The sequence below is a fragment of the Dermochelys coriacea genome, chromosome 5 (genome assembly GCF_009764565.3).
Source record: "Dermochelys coriacea isolate rDerCor1 chromosome 5, rDerCor1.pri.v4, whole genome shotgun sequence".
NCBI classification, from domain to species: domain Eukaryota; kingdom Metazoa; phylum Chordata; order Testudines; family Dermochelyidae; genus Dermochelys; species Dermochelys coriacea.
In genome coordinates this window covers 50373749-50394810 of record NC_050072.1, presented here as the reverse complement: position 1 = coordinate 50394810, position 21062 = coordinate 50373749, and the positions used below count along the sequence as shown (strand labels likewise).

Sequence of the window (21062 nt, the reverse complement as noted above, 5' to 3'; positions counted from 1 at the left end):
ATTATCAGTTAGATCTGGATACAATGAGTGACTGTCTTCAGGCAAAATACATTTCATTCAGTACCAGAAGGAAACTGGCCTCTTTTTGAAGCTGCTTAGTGCGCTTCATTCTTTTAGGAACAGTTCTGTTTTGCACAATACCGAAGAGATGACATGACCCCACACCGCCGCTGTGCCCCGCCCCCTCCCCTCCAAGAAAATATCTAAGTACAGTCAGTCTAAAATCAGGAACAAATTTTGCAAAAATGTTAACACTTTTGACTAGCATTATTATTCAACCATAACCCTGTTTATGTAATCTAAGATCATGTCTACATGGTGCATTAGTCCTCACCACAGGGTGCAAATTCTAGTGCACGCTAACTGGCCTGTGTGGACCCTGCTGGTGCACACCAAAAGTTCCATAGTATATGTTAATGTAGTCCTGTTTCAAACAGCACTACGTTAACACATAATAGAGAAATTGTAGTGTGTGCCAGTAGTGTCCACATTGGCATGTTAGTGCATGACATGCTAATGCACCATGTAGACAAACCCTAACTTTTCCTCATCCTGCTTCCCTTCCTCCTTGCCTCTTGTACATTGAAAGATCTGGGAGTGTTCCTGGATTAGCAGGTTTCAGAGGATTTTTTAATTTAAAGGTTTTCTTTAGAAAAACTAAATATAGCCTTGTTTTATTGTTTATTGCTAGTGACTCTTTCAACATTCTTTGCATCCTTGCTTTCTAGAGATTGTGCTAGAGTTGGATTCTTTTTGTACAATGGGGAAGTGGTTAATTAAAGTAAAATGAAGGTGATCGGTTTTCCTGTTTGAGCCTTCCAAAAGCCCCAAAGCAGGTTTCTGAATGTGACATCTCTTTCCAGCCTCACCAGAGTCAACTGGTGAAAACTTCAGTCTGCCTCTCCATTTAAGAAGCCTGTCGAAGGACAGTAGGGAGAACTTAGAAGATGACATTTAGCTTATTCAGTCCTTTTAAACTCCTTATTTCCTGTTCTCCTATTGGCATTGAAATCTATGGTTTCCTTGAGGACTAGAATTACATAATTTTTAACTGTTGAGTATAACATGGAATAGATTTTAAGGTCAGAAGGGACCCTTATTGTCATCTAGTTTGACCTCCAACATAACAAAGGCCACAGATTTTTTTTACTGGTGATTCCTGGATCAAAGTCATTACTTTTCGTTGAGCAAAAATGCATCTTTTAGCAAGACATCCAGTTTTTATGTAGATTTCAAATGATGGAAAATCCACTACGTATCCTGGAAATAAATTGTATTTCTAAACTGGTGATTAATCCAGTGGTTAATTGCCACATACTTTTTCTCTCTCTCTCTCTCTCTCTTTAAAGTGTCATATTCCTAGTCTGTATTTGTTTAGCTTCAGCTTGTAACCATTGGATCTTGTTGTGCCTTTGCTTACTAGATTAAAGAGCTCTGTACTATCAGAAATCTTCTCTTCGAATCACCTCTAACCTCTTTGTTAAAATAAACAGATTGAGCTTCTTTGGCCTTTCACTGTGAGGCAGCTTTTTCCAGACCTCATATAATTCTTGTGGCACTTTTCTGAACCCTTTCTAATTTATCAAGTGCTTTTTATAGCGTGGACACCAGAACTGGAAAATGGTATTCCAGTAATGGTCTCACTAATGCACTTATGCCATGGAAATAATACCTCCCTAATTCTACTTTCTATTCCCCTATGTATACATCCAAACATTGCATCTGCTTTCTTAGCCACCACATTGCTTTTTAGTTGGTTATCCAGTATGATGCGTAAGTCTTTTTCTGAGTTACTGATTTCCAAATACAGTCTTCCATCCTGCAAAGGTGACCTCCATTTTTGGTTCCTAATTTTGTGACCTTATGTGAGCCCATCTTACCATGCAATCTCAGATAATTCTGTTGAACTGACCTGTCCTTATCATTATTTACCACTCTACCAATTTTTGTATCATCTGTAAACTTTCCCAGCAATGATTTTGTTTTCTTCTAGCTCATTAATTAAGATATTGAATAGTATTGGGACAAGAATATAGCCTTGTGTTACCTCAAGGAGCTGCCCTCACTGTATGATGATTCCCCATTTACACTTTTTTTTTTTGAGATCTATCCATCAGTTTTTAATCCATTTGATATGTGCTGCATTGATTTTGTAGCCTGCTATGGATCTTCATTCTAGTTTGCTTCCAATAGTTTCTAATCCTCCTTGTTTATGGATCATCTTTTGTTTGTATAGTTCAGGTGATTATTTTTTTTAATACCAGATGTTGTAAAACTTAGTTCTCATGTCTTGAGACACATGGGAAAAATCCGGTGAGCCTTCTCTTTGAGCCATCACTTGCAGTTTCTGTTTTTTAAAATAGCCTTGACTGTTGCTGCCACCTTAGCTAGGCCAGCAAAGAGGTAAAATGTACGTCAATTAAAAACTTGTTCACAGTTTTCTTGTGTATTCCAGTGTTCTTTTTAGAAAGACTCCTCATTCTAAGTCCCTTCTTAAGGTGATGTTGGAATTCCATATTAATGGTTCAGTTTCTTTGCAAGTTTTCTTTTGTCATTCATGAAGAGATTATGTATAGGTTAGATGTCTGAATTACCTTTTTGGCCTATCAAAGATACGTCTGTTACCAATTTTATTATTCTTTCTATTTGTCATAAATACAGCTGTCTTTAAGAAATAATTAACAAAATACTCATTTATAGTGACATTTGCTATTTGATTTATGATGGTGCAGGTTACAGAAGGCCTGTGTACTAATTTCATATTCAGGTGTTTAGTTAATAGTAGCTCCAGCTTGCATTATCAGTTGTCTTGGAGAATTTCATGTCTGGTCACTTGGACTGACTTTCATTTTTGAAAACATTATTGTTTGAATCCAGAAACTATGACAGGATCTGTTTACAGTCCCACATCAAGCATTCACAAATATTAAACACCCACCAGCTGCTTTTTTGCAAACTTTTTATTCTTAGAGGTGATTTTTATTTTATTTTTTTTTATCAAGCCCTTGTGGTGGTTATCTGTCTTGTTACTTGTTGGTAGATACAGCAGGGTATACAGATACAGTTCTTATAATGCAACCCAAGTCTATCTAACTGTAACTCCAAGGCCCAGATGGTACTCGGACATGATCTAAAAGAGTGAAATTATGGAAGAGAGAAACCATAGACTCCATTAGCCTAGTCACAGTTGTTTCTAGAACAGATTATTGTCCAAATGAGTGAATTTTTTTGTATGGACAGTTTTATTAGTATTGTTGACAGGGTTTTTCTGCATGTGCACATCATTTGCATAGACCTGGCTGTCTCAAATTACATAAATCTACACAAAATTGGTAAACATTTGCCTTAAACCCAGAACAATGTGGGAATTCACAGATATAACTTAAAATCCATGATGGCGCTCCTGCCTTAACTCATTCCGTTATTTTTTTTTTCTTTTTTGCACCATGGCGTGAGTTAAGGCTGGAATGTCAGCTTTGATTTTCAGCATTTATGTGAATTTCCTTGCTTTGGTGGACTCAGCTTAAACCTTCAGTTACTTTAATGTTCTTTTCTTGCAGCTGAATAAATTCACTTCATTAATATTAATTTCAGTTAGTCAAATAAGACAATGTTAATGTTGCTTTTTAGGAGTTATGTACAAAGGTATGGGTTGTAAGCAAATTAAAAACTACTAAAGGAGATTCCAAAATTGTATAAATAAAATACTTCTCTGTGTGTGCATTTTTGATAGTTACACATTTTTTTTTCTTTGTTTTTTTACAGGGAATGTCCAGATGCAGATTCAGTTGTAAGTAGACTTATTTCCTACACAAGTGTGTAATCTAACTTTGCCAGGAGCTAAAATTTTAGTCAAAACTGACATATCTTCTAGTATGACAAAGCAAAGTATTATTCTGTTCTAATGTCTTAATTGGAATACCTGTACAGTAGTTTTTACCAAGTTCGCAGACAGAATTTTTTAAATCTCGAATACGTTTATATTTCATAGAAACTTAAATTTTTAAACAAGACACTTTAACCGTTTGTAATTTATTTTGGAAGTTTAATAGGTAAATACTTAATGGAGTAAACACTCATAATGCTCTTGAAAGATCCTAGCCCTGCATTTCATCTGCCCTTGCCAACTGCTGTGCCCTTGCAGAGCCCTGTTGACTTCAGTGGGTTCCATTTGGCTTCAACAGTTTATTCACATGGATGACAGTATAGGTTTGGAGACTAAATTTGTAAATGTCTGAAATTTATACTAAATTTTTTAACTTATTGGCTGATAGACACAGCTTTATTTTTATGCAACTGTTTCATTCCTCTCAGTTCCATATATTTTATAGTGTATTTTATAGTTTCACTTTCAACTTTGAAGATGTAGCAGTTCTAAATGAAACAATGGATTCAGTACTTTTCTGTTTCATAAAACAGAAAAGTTTAAGGATCCAAATTCATCTGTTTTTGTTCATGTTACTATGCACTTGGCTGTTTTAATGATAGTTAATATTTTGGAGATTTGGATTACCAAAAAAATAATCTAGTTGTGCACTTCTGCTAAATAAGAAAAAGTACATTAAGTTCTTTTTCATTATTTGGTACAAAGGTACATAATTTATGAACAGTCAGGTTTTTTTTATTATCCACGTAATTGAAACACAGCTCTGTTTATCTGTTACAAAGGCATGTTTAAATTGCTGAAAGAATTTGGACAAAGCAAATGTTCTTTTTTGGGTGACTTTACGGTGAAAGAACAGAGAATTAACCCTAGAATTATCAGGTCCTTCATGGAAATAATGGCTTTTGACAGCTCTAGGGTTAAATCAGTGGAGTGAAACATAAGTGGGTTTGACTTACAATGTTTACTTTCTGATTTGCTTGTTTGGATGCTCATGGTTTAAAAAATTAATGAAACAAATTCAACTGTAAATGTGCCTGGAATTCTTTGACTGAAAATTTCATATTTTCATAATTTCTAACCAGAAAATTTGTACTTTCATTTGTTTCCCAGTCTGTATCATTCCCAGCCATTAACGAATTCACTTAGAACAAGATTTATAACTTCCATCTATTGTCTCTTTTTAAGTTTCAAGCTATTCGTACTGCTCCCTTTGGTAAAATCATGTAATAAAATGCATTCAAAACGTAGTCACTTTCACATAAAGTGATGCAGAATGCTATAGCTGTTCAGCAGTCCATATTGTACACTGGGGAATGTCACACAACCCCATCACCATCAGGTTTCTAATGTGCTTGGACAGATTATACCCACAGGTGCAAGATCCTGTTCCCCCATGTGATCTGAATTTCATGTTGGCAAAATGAATGGTGCCACTTTTGAACCTCTTGCAGTTTGCTCTCTGCTCAATCTATTTGTGAAGATGATTTTTTTAATTGCAATTACCTCAGCGAGGAGAATGGGTGAGTTGACAGCCCTGGTGTAAAATCCTTTCTGTGCAGTTTTCCAGAAGTTTAAAGTTTATCACCACCTTCATCCTAAATTCCTAACGAAGATGGTCTCCAATTTTTACAATAACCAGGCAGTTTATTTGCTGACTTTCTTTCCAGAGTCTCACGCTCGGAGAGATGAGGAAAAACTTCCATTCATTCGAAGTGAAAAGAGCTTTAGTTTTCTATCTGGACTGCACTAAGTCCTTTATGTCCTCAAAACAGCTGTGTGTTGTGATAGCGGACAGAGTGGAAGGCCATCTGGTTTCCACTCAGAGAATTTTATCCTGGGTTTCTTCATGCATTCATTTGTGCTACCTGTTGGCTAGTGTTACTTCACCTCTAGAGTGTTGGCTCACTCAACTAGGATGTATGCAGCATCAGCAGCTTTCCTTGTGCATTCTGGGCATTTGCAAAGCGGCAGCTTGGTCATCAGTGCACACGTTTGCTTCTCATTATGCTATAGCCAGTCAGTTCAGGATGATTCCTCTTTTGGATGTGTTCTTTTCCAGTCTCTGCTCAAGTAGACGCCAACCCACCTCCAAGTTAATCTGCTTGTGAATCACCTACAGTGGACATGTGCAATCACTCCAAGAAGAAAGTTACCTAGCTTTCCGTAACTGTTCTTCAAGATGTGTTGCACATGTCCATTCCATGACCTGCCCTCCTTCCCCACTCTTATCATTGTCTATCTGGTAAAAAGCAATTGAGAGGGTTGGGTGTAGCTCCACCCCCTTATGCCAACATGCAGTGGCAGGCTACAGCAGAGGGCCCTCAAGCTGCCCTGATGTGTATTGCTGAGGGAAAAAGACATCTGACAACTGTGCATGGGGTGCACACATCTCTACAGTGGAAAGGACAGGTGCAACACATTTTAAAGAACAACAGTTACAGAAAGGTAGTTAACCGTTTCTTCCATGTGGTATATACCTCACGCTTCGTTACATCAGAAAGATTTCTCTCGGTATTTTGTATATGATTAGTTAGTTATAGATGGTGGTGGTAGTACCCTTAAGTGTTAGATTACTTAGTTTAGTAGTTACATAGTTGGTTTTTCTCTGGTCCGATGTCTTCACCCCTCCTGTGGAGTAGCTGTCCCCAGCAGTAATCCCCATATTTGTGCTTAAGAAATACTCAATTTCCCTGCCCTTCAAAAAGGTAATGCAAGTGGCTAGAGCAGGGATTGGCAACCTATGGCACGCATGCCAATTTTTAATAGCACGCTGCTGTCTGCCAGGGACAGCAGCGTGCAATTAAAAATCTGGCCTGGCCCGGCCCACTCTTCTCTGCCCACTGCTCTCTCCTTGCAAGGCAGGCAAGCTTCCCTCTCCCCTCCCCCGCCTCTTCCCCCAGCGTGCAGGATTCCTGCCCCACCTTCTCTCCCTCTGCGGCCGATCAGCTGACGGCCCTTGCTACGGAGGGGGAATGGGAAAAGCTGAGCTGCAGCACGCTCTCTGCTCCGGGGACACTGGGGAAGGGGGGTGGAATTGGCATATCCCCTCCAGCCCCCTGCCGTGAGCCACTCTAAATATTCAGGGTAAATAGGACTAATCCCCTGAGATGGGATATTAGATGGATGGGATCTGAGTTACCCAGGAAAGAATTTTCTTAGTATCTGGCTGGTGAATCTTAATCATATGCTCAGTGTTTAGCTGATTGCCATATTTGGGGTCAGGAAGGAATTTTCCTCCAGGGCAGATTGGAAGAGGCCCTGGAGGTTTTTCGCCTTCCTCTGTAGCATGGGGCATGGGTCACTTCAGGGAGGCTTCTCTGCTCCTGGAAGTCTTTAAACCATGATTTGAGGACTTCAATAGCTCAGACATAGGTGAGGTTTTTCGTAGGAGTGGGTGGGTGAGATTCTGTGGCCTGCGTTGTGCAGGAGGTCGGACTAGATGATCAGAATGGTCCCTTCTGACCTTAGTATCTATGAAGTTACTGAGATTCGTAGTAGCAGGCCAACATTACCTTTTGTGTCTTATCAGCCACACATGTATTTACCAAATACATGACAGTAATGGCAGCCTGTCTCAGGAGGATGAGAATTCACATCTTGCCATACATAGAAGATTGGCTAGTGAGGAGCAAGTCCTCTGTCATGTCCACTTCATGTTGGATCTCTTTGATCGGCTAGGATTGCTTTTGAACAAGACAAATTCAGCAGTAATTCCAACGCACAAAATAAACTTCATTGGGCCCTACTAGACTGAGTTTAAGGATCTTTCTCCCACAAGAACATTTCCAAACAAATTGTCTCCTGTGTCTGTCCCTCCAGTCTCACACTTCAGCTACAGTCCATGTACATCTGAGTTTAGTAGGCCATATGGCCTACTAAACACATATATAGTCCAGCATGTGAGATTGTGCCTTTGTCCTCTTCAATCATGGTTGAAGTTGGTCTGTCATCTGAGATGTTGTTTATTGGACAAGCTTCTCCAGGTGCCACTGGTGATTCTGGAGTCCCTACACTAATGGGTAGAACAGAGCGGTGTATGAGAGGGTGTTCCCTTCCTTCCCTGACAAGCACTATATTTACTGATACCTCCACAATAAATTGGGAGGCAAGTAAAGAGAAATGGAAAATTCAGGCTTTGTGGTCAAAACAGGAAGTTTTCCTACGTATCAGTATCCTGGAGCTTCAAGTGGTTGACAATGCAAGCCAGGCCTTTCAGGCTCAAGGGCACAGCAGTTCACATACTTACCAACAATATCACTGCAGTGTATTATGCCAACAAGCAGGGAGGAGCACACTCCAACAAGTTCTATAAGGAAGTGATAATGTTTTGTCACTTTTGCATCAAGTAAGATATTGTTCCCAAAGCTGCACACTTACTAGGTGCTCAGAGTTGGTTGTCCGATCACCTCAGCAGGAGTTTCTCCCAGAGTCATGAATGGTTCATAAAAAGCAGTGTGCTGAGGTCCCTTTTCAAAGAATGGGGAATTCTGACAGTTGACCTGTTTACAGCAAAAGACAAAAAAGAAATGCAGTCAATTTTGCTCTCAAGTGGATTTCAGTACAGGCTTATTAATTGATGTCTTCCATTTGAATTGAGAATTGGCCCTAATATACACCTTCCCCTTGGTACCACTCATTCTCAAACTGAAGCTGGAACATGCCAATCTGATACTCATTGCACCAGCTTGGCTGAGACAATGTTGGTTCTAACCTGGGGGACTGGGGTTAATGGGAGGAAGAAATCTGTGTACAATCTTAACTACAGTCATGGAGAAGAAAATTGTAGACATTTTACTAAAAAATACAACCTCCAACAAGATTTGAACTCAGTACCTGTGATGTGTAAGGGAAATAGTTTATCCACTAGTCTTTGTGTATAAACTGTGGGAAATTAGAGGTAGCACTTTCACCACTTTCTTTAGGACTTTCATATTTGGCCATACACGTAATAAGTATTTATGAATAGAAAAAGAAAAATAAGCAATATATAATAAGGCAACCTTAGAAAATGCATTTCCTACCATAATTCCAGCAGTTCTTATGCTGATCCATGGAGATCTGTCTGGTCAGACTGTGCTCTTGATCATCTTTGTTTGCAGCTACAAATCACATGAAAAGAAAGATAATACATTTAATATTTACCTTAAGCTACTTTTCCATATAACCAGTTCCTGTTGTTAACACAAGAATGTCATATGATCAATAATGGGGGACAGAGGGGTCCGTGTGTTCTGTAGAAATCTGAGGAGGGTGGATTTGTTCCAAGAGAGAAAGTCTCTATCTATTTAGGTTTGGTTCACTGTATAGAAAAGCCTTAAAACTAGTGCTATAGTATGTATCAGAAACTACATGCACATAAAAATTTCATTAAAATTATCCTTGATTTATTATTTTGCTTAGTTTGAATTAGGCTCACCCTGCACCTAAGGAATGGCTAGCAGAGGAAGCCTCACTTCTACTACACAACCATCCAGGGTAGCCCACGGAATGAGAAAGGGAGGAAGAGCTGAGAGCCAACAACCAGTTGTGGTTACAGAGTAGCAGCTGTGTTAGTCTGTATTCGCAAAAAGAAAAGGAGTACTTGTGGCACCTTAGAGACTAACAAATTTATTTGAGCATAAGCTTTCGTGAGCTTGTTATTCCCCTCCTCCCCCCCACTGTTCCTCAGACGTTCTTGTCAACTGTTGGAAATGGCCCACCTTGATTATCACCACAATAGGTTTTCTTCCTTCCCCCCACCCTCCCTACCTGCTGGTAATAGCTCATCTTAAGTGATCACTCTCCTTATAGTAAAAAGAAAGGGTACCTTGTGGCACCTTGGAGACTAGCGGATTTGTTTGAGCGTGGGCTTTCGTGAGCTACAGCTCACTGAAGTGAGCTGTGGCTCACGAAAGCTTGTGCTCGGATGAATTTGTTGGTCTCTGGGGTGCCACAAGTACTCCTTTTCTTTTTGCGAATACAGACTAACACGGCTGCTACTCTGAAACCTCTCCATGTGTATGGTAATACCCATTGTTTCATGGTGTGTGTGTGTGTGTGTGTGTGTGTAAATCTCCCCACTGTATTTTCTACTGAATGCATCCGATGAAGTGAGCTGTAGCTCACAAAAGCTTATGCTCAAATAAATTTGTTAGTCTCTAAGGTGCCACAAGTACTCCTTTTCTAGTTGTGGTTAGCTGATTCTTTGCCCCTCTACAGTTTGGAGACTATTCTAACCGTTGCTAGCTGGTGAGGGTTCCCTCGGGATCATATGTCAACTGAAGTAGCCAGAGTGCAGCCCTCTCCAGACACTCCCCCTCTTAAGTCTGACATACCCACTGCTGGCTCATACTCCAGGAGAATCCCCAGCATGGGACTTGTGTGTGCTTCCCACTCCCATGTATGCCAAGAGGAATAGGGTCAACAATCTGCTGCAAAGTATTAGTTATGGATAGAGCTGTATAAATAATTGATTTTTTTGGTTCACCATTGGGGCAGAGGCTGAGTGAGAGTGGAGCTGGTTGGGTCAAACCAAATTCAAAATGTCTCAATTTCAGTGAATCAAAAACATTTCATTTCTATTCAGGGGACACCATCATAGGGCCTAATCACATCAGCCACACTATCAGAGGCTCATTCACCTGCACATCAACCAATGTGATATATGCCATCATGTGCCAGCAATGCCCCTCTGCCATGTACATTGGTCAAACTGGACAGTCTCTACATAAAAGAATAAATGGACACAAATCAGACGTCAAGAATTATAACATTCAAAAACCAGTCAGAGAACACTTCACTCTCTCCAGTCACTCGATTACAGACCTGAGGGTGGCTGTCCTTCAACAAAAAAACTTCAAAAACGGACTGGAACGAGAGACTGCTGAATTGGAATTAATTTGCAAACTGGATACAATTAACTTAGGCTTGAATAGAGACTGGGAATGGATGAGTCATTACACAAAGTAAAACTATTTCCCCATGTTATTTCTCCCCCCCACCCCACCTCCCACTGTTCCTCAGATGTTCTTGTTAACTGCTGGAAATAGCCTACCTTGTTTGTCACCATGAAAGGTTTTCCTCCTCCCCCCCCCCCCCCGCCGCTGCTGGTGATGGCTCATCTTAAGTGATCACTCTCCTTACAGTGTGTATGATAAAAACCCATTGTTTCATGTTCTCTGTGTGTATATATAAATCTCCCCTCTGTATTTTCCACCAAATGCATCTGATGAAGTGAGCTGTAACTCACGAAAGCTTACGCTCAAATAAATTTGTTAGTCTCTAAGGTGCCACAAGTACTCCTTTTCTTTTTGCGAATACAGACTAACACGGCTGCTACTCTGAAACCTTTCATTTAGAATATTTTTAATAAAAGCCAAGGAAATGAAGAGCTAGATTCACAGAACCACCAGAGGAAGTGGTGATGTCCCCTGCCCAATTCCCAGAGTAGCCTAATGATTAGGGCACTCACCTGGGATATGGGAGACCCAGGTTTGAATCCTTACTCCGGAGTAGTGCCTTGAACTTGAGTATCCTTCATCTCAGGTAATTTCATTTTGATGATGTCTTAATGGTTTGTTTTAACATTTGATTTTTTTTCCATTTAGGCTCAAACAATTCACCAAAACCTACACAGATTTGCTAAATGTTTCTGTCTATCAGAGTCCTAAATTTTTCAGTGTTTAAAAAAAAAAAAAAAAGATTTTGCCTGAAAAATTGTATCTAATTCTAATTGTCGGTCCTTTATGTCCAGCCCTCAGGTTCAGAAGGTTGGATACCACTGGTATAGATAGTAGGTTGCGGTGTTTTCTTGACACTCTGTCAAGTTTTTGTGGCTTTGGAATTTATAGTAAAAGTAGAGGGACGTCTATAGAAAAACACGAGAGAGATTGTTGAAAAGCAGATTTTATGTCTGCAGTTGTAATTTATTAACTCTTTATCTTTATGTTTTCAGGGTTTTTGTTTGTTTTTTAAATTAATTAATGTATAACTGGTGTTTGGAACTTGATAATGCAAAAATGGAAGCTGTAGATCCTAGAAAATTTTAAGTAAATTACTTATTGTCTAATTCAGGTGTGCATTGAGTTATAACCAAGGACGCTGGGAAACATTGATACAAAAAATGTGTGGCGTAGTATAATACTGTGTTGCTGTGATGTGGTTTAGATACTTTGCAGTCATAATCTGCTACGTTAGTCCAGAGAGCCTCTGAGGGTATGGAGCCTGAATCATAGCTCACAGAAGTCAATGAATCTTTCTATTGGCTTTGGATCAGGCCCATAATGCACTTTTTTCACTTGTCCTAAATAAAGTAAAAATAGAGGCCTTCACACCAAAACTTAAGGCCTTGTCAACACTACCAAGGTAAGTCGACCTAAATTATGCTACTCCAGCTATGTGAATACCATTGAAGGCAGAGACAAGATGCTTTTCAGGTCACTCATAGTTTTAGCTGCTGAGCATCTATTTTTTCTACATTTTAAGCAGTGGTGTAATGATTAAAAAAAGAAGTGGGTAAACTAACCTAACCTAAACTCCATATATCCCAAATGAGAAGTGGGTAAACTCTGTTTACCTGCATTCACCCTTGACTTTACTACTGATTTTTAACTCAGTACATCACGGTGTATAGATGCTAAAGTAACATTGCTGATAAATCATAGTTGCAAGAGGCTTTTTCAAAATCAGACCTGAGATACAAAGTAATACATAGATTTTTAGATGAAATTCTAAAAGAATTTACCCACTGATTTTGTATTTTAACAGGTTGCTTGCAAGCATTCAGTACATTAGAAACAATTTAATAATCACTTCTCCAAGATGAGTTTTCACAATTGTATGCTAACAAAGAAGGCAAAATTACTGGTTACTGACATTTTTTCCCCATTATCCCTGGCTACTGTGTGGATTTTGGGGTTTTTTTTTATATATTGAATCTGGCCAACATTCAAATAAAAGTAAATGCTTATTTTGTTTATAAAGGTGTGTGTTTCATTTTAATCTACTTTAACCATGAAAGATCCTAAAATATTGAAAATAGCTTACCGTTGTAATTTAAATAGTTTCAGGAGTCAGTTTGGTTGTATTATTATATGGGCATGTACACAGCCTTTGGCTATTTGTTTTTGTTCTGTTTACTTTGTTGTCAAGCTTCATTAGTACTTTTTTTGGCACATAAACTAGGTCAGCTTGAGGTCAAGCATAGCTAAGAACCTTGTGATTTGAACAAGCTGATCTAAAGTACTAGACCTTGTGAAGCTCCCCTTCTCCAGTTTTTAAAATCACATAGTTCTGAAAGTTTTCAAAAAAGAGAAATTGGATCTAAATATTCTGAATGTTAAAGTTAGAGCTTCAAGATAGGTTTCAGAGTAGCAGCCGTGTGAGTCTGTATTCACAACAAGAAAAGAAGCTATCTTGAAGCTAAAAGAAAAGGAGTACTTGTGGGCACCTTAGAGACTATCGAATTTATTTGAACATAAGCTTTCGTGAGCTACAGCTCACTTCGTTGGAGTGAGCTGTAGCTCACGAAAGCTTATGTTCAAATAAATTTGTTAGTCTTTAAGGTGCCCACAAGTACTCCTTTTCTTTTAGCTTCAAGATAGCTTCTTTTCTTTTTGTGATCTTGAAGCTAAAAGAAAAGGAGTACTTGTGGTACCTTAGAGACTAACAAATTTATTTGAACATAAGCTTTCGTGAGCTACAGCTCACTCCAACGAAGAGAGCTGTAGCTCACGAAAGCTTATGCTCAGATAAATTCGTTAGTCTCTAAGGTGCCCACAAGTACTCCTTTTCTTTTAGCTTCAAGATAGAATATCAAATTTGAGAAAAGATTGATTTAAGGTTTTATCTATAAGCCATCAATGTGTTATATGGTATTAAAAACAGAATTGTTTAGTGGAAAAACTCTCTTCAGCAGGAAATTAGAGCAAGGTGTAAATTCACTCATTTTTAATTGAGAACTGTTGTGCCTTGAGATGTGTACAGAGGAAAATCTTTTTTTCTTAGTATGACATACATGCAGGCAGTGATATATACATGAGGAGTATAGTAAGAAAAAGCTGAAAATAGAATTTTGGATTTCATTTTTGAAAATTAAGACTAGTATGTAAAATGATCATGACACAGACCTGATATATTGCTGGTGCTGGGCCTACTAATATTTCAAAAATGAACATGTTGAAGCATGAATCTGTCTGCTTCTTTAAATGTGTTACAGGAGGGAGCATATTACACCAGTACTCTAAAGAATTAACTGGTTTCTTAATCTTTTCAGGGTGTAGTTGAAGTTGTTGCTACTGATACAGAAGTTTTTTGGTTTAGGTTCCAACGAACTTCTGTTCAAGCAAAAAAGTTTCATTCTGTTCCTTGTAGAGGAGGAGGATACAAATATATTTTCCTGACCACCAAAAGCATAGAGAAAACCCCATAGGCCAGGGTTGGGCAAAATTTTTTGGCCTGAGGGCCACATCTGGGTATGGAAATTGTATGGCGGGCGATGAATGCTCACAAAATTGGGGATTGGGGTGCAGGAGGGAGCGAGGGCTCCGGCTGAGGGTGCAGGCTCTGGGGTAGGGCTGGGAATGAGGGGTTGGAGGTGCAGGAGGGTGCTCTGGGCTGGGACTGAGGGGTTCGGAGGGCCTGAGGGGGATCAGGGCTGGGGTCGGGAGTTGGGGTGCAGAAGATGGTCAGGGGTGCAGGCTCCAGGCAGTGCTTACCTCAAGCAGCTCCCAGAAGCAACGGCATGTTCCCCTCTGGCTCCCACGCGGAGGTGCGGCCAGGCGGCTCTGTGCCGCTGCCCGGTCCTCAGGAGCCTCCCCTGCAGCTCCCATTGGCCGCGGTTCCCAGCCAATGGGAGCTGCGGGTGCGTGCTTGGGGCGGGAGCTGCGTGCAGAGCCCCCTGGATGCCCGTACACGTAGGAGTCAGAGGGGTGACATGCCACCGCTTCTGAGAGCCACGGCAAGCCCCCAACCCCACTCCCCGGCTGGAGTGCTGGAGTGGGGCAAGCCCCCAACCCTGCTCCCCGCAGGAGCTTGAGAGCTGTATTAAAACGTCTGATGGGCCGGATGCAGCCCTGGCCATCGTTTACCCATTCCTGCCATACATGGTAGTAAGCAATCTGAGCTTCTAAGGCTCCCAAGGGCACTAACTTCTGAACAGATTTGGCAGTTATTCTTCAAGGGCCCCTCTGCATTCCCACTAATGGGATTCAGTGCCTTTGCATTGAACTGAAGATCTTATAGAAAAACAGTGCCCACTGTGGGGGTGCAGTAGTTTGTCACCCTGGTCTACACTACGAGTTTAGGTCAAATTTAGCAGCGTTAGATTGATTTAACCCTGCACCCATCCACATGACGAAGCCATTTTTGTCGACTTAAAGGGCTCTTAAAATCTATTTCTGTACTCCTCCCCAACGAGGGGATTAGCGCTAAAATTGACATCACCGTGTCAAATTTGGGGGTAGCATGGATGCAGTTCGACAGTATTGGCCTCCGGGAACTATCCCAGAGTGCTCCATTGTGACCGCTCTGGACAGCACTCTCAACTCAGATGCATTGGCCAGGTATACAGGAAAAGCTCTGTGAACTTTTGAATTTCATTTTCCGTTTGGTCAGTGTGGCAAGCTGATCAGCACAGGTGACCATTGAGTCCCAGAATCGCAAAAGAACTCCAGCATGTACCAAACGGGAGGTACTGGATCCGATTGCCGTATGGGGAGACGAATCCATGCTATCAGAACTCCATTCTAAAAGACGAAATGCCAAACTATTTGAAAAAAATCTTCAAGGGCATGAAGGACAGAGGCTACAACAGGGACCCACAATAGTGCTGCATGAAACTTAAGGAGCTCAGGCAAGCCTACCAAAAAAACAGAGGCAAACGGCTGCTCCAGGTCAGACCCCCAGACATGCCGCTTCTACGATGAGCTGCATGCAATTCTAGGGGGTGCCCCTACAACTACCCCACCCCTGTACATGGACTCCTGCAAGGGAGTCTCACGCAACAGGGATCAGAGTAGCAGCCGTGTTAGTCTGTATTCGCAAAAAGAAAAGGAGTACTTGTGGCACCTTAGAGACTAACAAATTTATTAGAGCATAAGCTTTCGTGAGCTACAGCGAAGTGAGCTGTAGCTCACGAAAGCTTATGCTCTAATAAATTTGTTAGTCTCTAAGGTGCCACAAGTACTCCTTTTCTTTTTGCAACAGGGATGAGGATTTTGGGGACGAGAAAGATGGTGCACAGCAGGCAAGCGGAGAAACCATTCTCCCCAACAGCCAGGAACTGTGTATCACCCCGGAGACAATACCCTCCCAAACCGGGCTCCTGGACCTTGGAGGAGGAGAAGGCACCTCTGGTGAGTGTACCTTTATAAGTATAATACCTGGTTTAAAAGCAAGCCGGTTTAATGATTAATTTGCCCTGAAGACTTGTTAAGACTTTTCCAGTAGCTGTACTGGCCGCAAATGCATCCCAAGTCTTCAGGGCAAATTAATCATTAAACCCGCTTGCTTTTAAACCAGATATTATATTTACCAGTGTACACTCACCAGAGATGCCTTCTCTTCCTCTAAGGCCCGGGAGCCCGAGTTGGGAGGGTATTGTCTCCAGGGTGATAAACAGTTCCTGGCTGTCAGGGAGAACGGTTTCCCCGCTTGCCTGCGGTGCGCTATCTTCAACCTCCTCCTCATCTTCCTCGTCCCCAAAATCCTCATCCCTGTTGCATGAGACTCCCTTGTAGGAATCCATGTACAGGGGTGAGGTAGTTGTAGGGGCACCCCCTAGCATTGAATGCAGCTCCTCGTATAAGTGCATGTCTCGGGGTCTGACCTGGAGCGGCCGTTTGCCTCTTTGTTTTTTTTTTTGGAGGCTTGCCTGAGCTCCTTCAGTTTCACGCGGCACTGCTGTGGATCCCTGTTGTAGCCTCTGTCCTTCATGCCCTTGGAGATTTTTTTTCAAATATTTTGGCATTTCGTCTTTTGGAACGGACTTCTGATAGCATGGATTCATCTCCCCATTCTGCAATCAGATCCAGTACCTCCCATTCGGTCTATGCTGGAGCTCTTTTGCAAATCTGAGATTCCATGGTCACCTGTGCTGATGAACTCTGCATGATCACCTGTGCTGATCAGCTTGCCACACTGGCCAAACAGGAAATGAAATTCAAAAGTTCACAGAGCTTTTCCTGTATACCTGGCCAATGTATCTGAGTTGAGAGTGCTGTCCAGAGCGGTCACAATGGAGCACTCTGGGATAGCTCCCAGAGGCCAATACCGTAGAATTGCGTCCACGCCACCCCCAAATTCAACCTGGCAATGTCGATTTTTAGCGCTAATCCCCTCGTCGGGGAGGAGTACAGAAATCAATTTTAAGACCCCTTTAAGTCGTCAAAAATGGCTTTGTCATGTGGACGGGTGCAGGGTTAAATCAATCTAACGCTGCTAAATTCGACCTAAACTTGTAGTGTAGACTAGGGATAAGATGATGTCATCACCCACATCTGTGTAAGGAAGTTTGACCCACTTCAGTTTCTTTGTCACTGCTGCAGAGAGCTAATGAAACTACTTGTACTGTCCATAAGACTAGTTAGATATTCCATAATCTGCAATATCCAGGAGAAATGCAGGATCCCTTCAGAACTGTCTGTGAAAGTTCTGCTGGTCTGATTTGGAGAGCCCAGTCAGCTTCCTTTGCCAAAGACACCATCCACATGGAAAGATATGCAGAGCTCTTTTCAGTTACTTAAGTAGCCCTATATTCAGGTGTCCATGAAGACTCTTTGATATCATTGTTTTCATAAAGTGTCTCAAAATGATTAAGAATGAACTAGAGCCGAGAACTTTTCAAATTTTTCATAGTGAGATCTATTAAGAGAGAGAATCACATGGACTGCCTCCCTCCCATTTGCAATGACATAACCCTCCCTGTGGCAGCTGTAGCAGTTGCTTACATGTAAAAGTATTTAATGTATTTTAAACTGTCTTTTAATGCAGTTTAGCAGGTGAAAATGAAATGCCAGTAACATGTGACCAGTCAGCTGTCTGTAGAGCACAGTTTGAGAAGCGCTGAACAAAAGTATTGTAAGACAATATATAGGAAATTAAGTAGAAATTTAAATATGCTGTCAGTACAAGAAGGTTCTACCTCCTGAGCTTGTTTTCAAATTATGACCTCTAATATTGTCACCTCATAGTCTCCCTCCATTCTATTAGTGACTCGGAAGAGAGGTAAGCAAGAATGTCTTCAAGCCCAGGTAGTTGCCATCCTCAAATTGAGTATACAGCCCTCATGCAGATTTTCTAAGAGTTCTTAAGACAATCTGTTTTGTCCATGAATAAAATGTATTAGTGTACTAATAAGACTGTCAGCAGGTATTTGTGGATATTGTCAAGGAAGGCTTCTTTCAGAGATGATAAATTCTAATGCTCTTTTCAGATTATAGTCTTATAAGCAAGGCTGCAAGTTTGTCATGGAGGTCACAGAAGTCATGTATTCCGTGACTTTCTCGGACCTCTGTGACTTCTGTAGCGTCCATGCGGCTGGCCCAGAGGCTGCCTGAGCTCAGGTATCTCTGCTGGTGCAGGAGGTGGTGAGGGCTTTGGGCGGCACTTACCTTGGAGGGGGCTACCCAGAAGTGGCAACATTCCTCCGCTCCTAGACTCTGCCTGCAGGCACCGCCCTCACAGCTCCCATTGGCCCTGGTGCTGGTGCTTAGGGTGGAGGCAGTGCACAGAGCTGCCTGGCCACACCTCCATCTGAGAGCTGAGGGAGGGGGATGTCGTTGCTTCTGAGGAGGCTTGGAGCCAGTTAGGGAGCCTGCCAGCCCCACCAACCACTCCCCAGCACCAGCAGGGGTCCTGGGCTGTGCGCCGCTGCCTCCCCACCAGCACCCGTCATGATCATGGGCTGTGAATTTTTGTTTACTGCCCACGACCTGTCCATGACTTTCACTAAAAATACCTGTGACTAAAACGTAGCCTTACTCATAAGTGATAGGAAAACCTTTCCTTTCAACTCTGCCTCCCCGACCAGCTTTTATAGCCATATGAAAGGGTCAGCTGGCTTGCAGTTAGTCAATTGGAGGGGCAGCTGCTTCAGTAGCACCCAAGGCAAGTCTCATTCTGGCTTTTTCCTCTTCTTTCCCAGTTGCTTTCTGGGAACTGAGCTGCCAAGGGTTTCCCTCTGAAGGCCCTGTGGCTGTTTCCCAGTCCTTGACCCTTATTGAAGAGTAGTTATAGCCAGGATATTAGAAAGACAAGGTGAGTGAGGTCTTTTATTTTATTGGTCTTTTATTGGACCAACTTCTGTTGTTGAAGGAGACAAGCTTTTGAGCCACACAGAGCTCTTCTTCAGGTCTGAGAGAGAAATCTTTCCTGAACCCCCATATCTGGCTTTCAAACAGCCTCCCAACCTCTGCAAATTCATCATCAGACACAAGTCCCCCACAGACCAGGACATATCAACTCAAAGCAGCACCAGACCCTCCTAGAACAATAGATACAAACCTGCAGACATAGCTCCACTCCTACAATGATCAACACACCTTTCAAGATCCATGCATCCTACACATGCATATCACAATAAGTTGTATACCTCATACCATGCCCTAAATGCCCCAATAACAATTATGTGGGTGAAACCAGACAATCACTGTGCTCTCAAATTAACTCTCACAGGAAAATGATAAGACAAAAACACCCTATCACCTGTAGGTGAACACTTCACAAAGTGATCACTCTAGATCTGACCTATCAATCCTCATCCTCAAAAGAAACCTGCACAATGCTTTTTCAAAAGATTAGCCACTGAGAGAGTTGTCTCTTTTGAAACAATGCAGATCACAAAACCCTAGATGAAACACACAAGAGCAGGAGGCAAAGCATTCTTGGTCAAGATATTTCCCCATGGAATGAATTTCCAGAAAAGATTAGGAAAATCTTGTCTGCTACTCCATTTAAAAAAAAAAAAAAAGCTGCAAAGCCTTTGAAAGTCTTTCTACCATAGCAAGAATGACACTCCCATCTAACCAAACATGCCCCTTCCCCTCCAAAAATCTGACTGAAACAAATTAACCCACAACAATAACAAAATAAAATCTTGTATCCATTTAGCATTCTTATGGCCTAAAAAAAGAGAGCCACACAGTCCAGGAAATCCACTGAATTGGAACTACAGCAAGATACAAAAGAGAAGAAAATGAAGTTAAGGAAGTGAACTGGAAACGTTACTGTTTAATATTCAAATTGTGGTTATACCCAAATTCCCAAACCAAGGGAGCTGTATAAATACAAAGAGAGAAACCCTACCCCAGTAAAGGAATAACAAACAAGAGGCATTAGTTTTAAAAACTTTTATAAAGTTTGTGATGAACACATTATATGATACATTATCATATATGGAAAATGTTTTTGAATTTCATTATATTGTGTGATGGGTAGCAATGCAAAACATTCTTATGACAATTTTCCCCATGTTTTAAATCTTTTGAAATAAAAGTTTGACATGTATAGATTTTTGATCTGCTGCTTCTCTTTTGTGGATGTAAAGAAAATTTCTCTTGGTTTTATTGGCAATCAAAAACTATGTTGACTAATATTTGCACAAGAATTCTTATTGTAGTAACTGATTCAATGTACCAGACTTAAGGAAATGGTAACTGGTAGCAAGTTTAGGCAATTAAATGACCATTACTACATCCTTTTAGTTCTGAAACTTGCCTCAATCTATTTTTCCTTGCTCAACTTTTTTTTTTGGAGGGTGGGGGCAGTAGAGAAAGTGTTGACTACTTATGCCCAGGCTTCTTTCAATCCACGCCTTGATTACTATGAGATGATGCTGTGTCAATCAAAATAAAATTGTAAAAGGTGAGGCTAAATTAAAAGTAAAATTTTAATATACTGGATACCATTAAAATTTAAACATTTACCTCCAGATGCTGCATATTTACTAAATTATTTCCTATTCTAAGTATGGAAAAAAACTGTAGTATCTCTGAGTATGTGGTAACTATTGGCAAATAAATATTTTTAAGATGACACTGAAGCTATGTTGGTCCTTTGAGGAAAAAGTAAACAAGGTAAACTTATACTCATCTTTTGGGACAAAAATATTATTTATTGAAAAGTAAAATTAGAAAACCTAAATAACTTCTTAAAATCAGCCTCTGATTTCTTGGTAACCTAGGATCCATGTATTGAAATT

The 21062-nt window shown here is 40.9% G+C and overlaps 1 protein-coding gene across 8 annotated transcripts in view; it reads left to right on the top strand.

Moving 5' to 3' along the window:
* Positions 1–21062, top strand: part of FCHO2 (FCH and mu domain containing endocytic adaptor 2) — a 263348-nt gene that overhangs the window by 170431 nt on the left and 71855 nt on the right. For all 8 annotated transcript variants that reach the window (XM_043514278.1, XM_043514274.1, XM_043514273.1 and 5 more), the window contains one exon: positions 3766–3790. In XM_043514278.1, coding sequence (XP_043370213.1) covers positions 3766–3790 — 25 coding nt within the window. The remainder of the gene's footprint in view (positions 1–3765; positions 3791–21062) is intronic.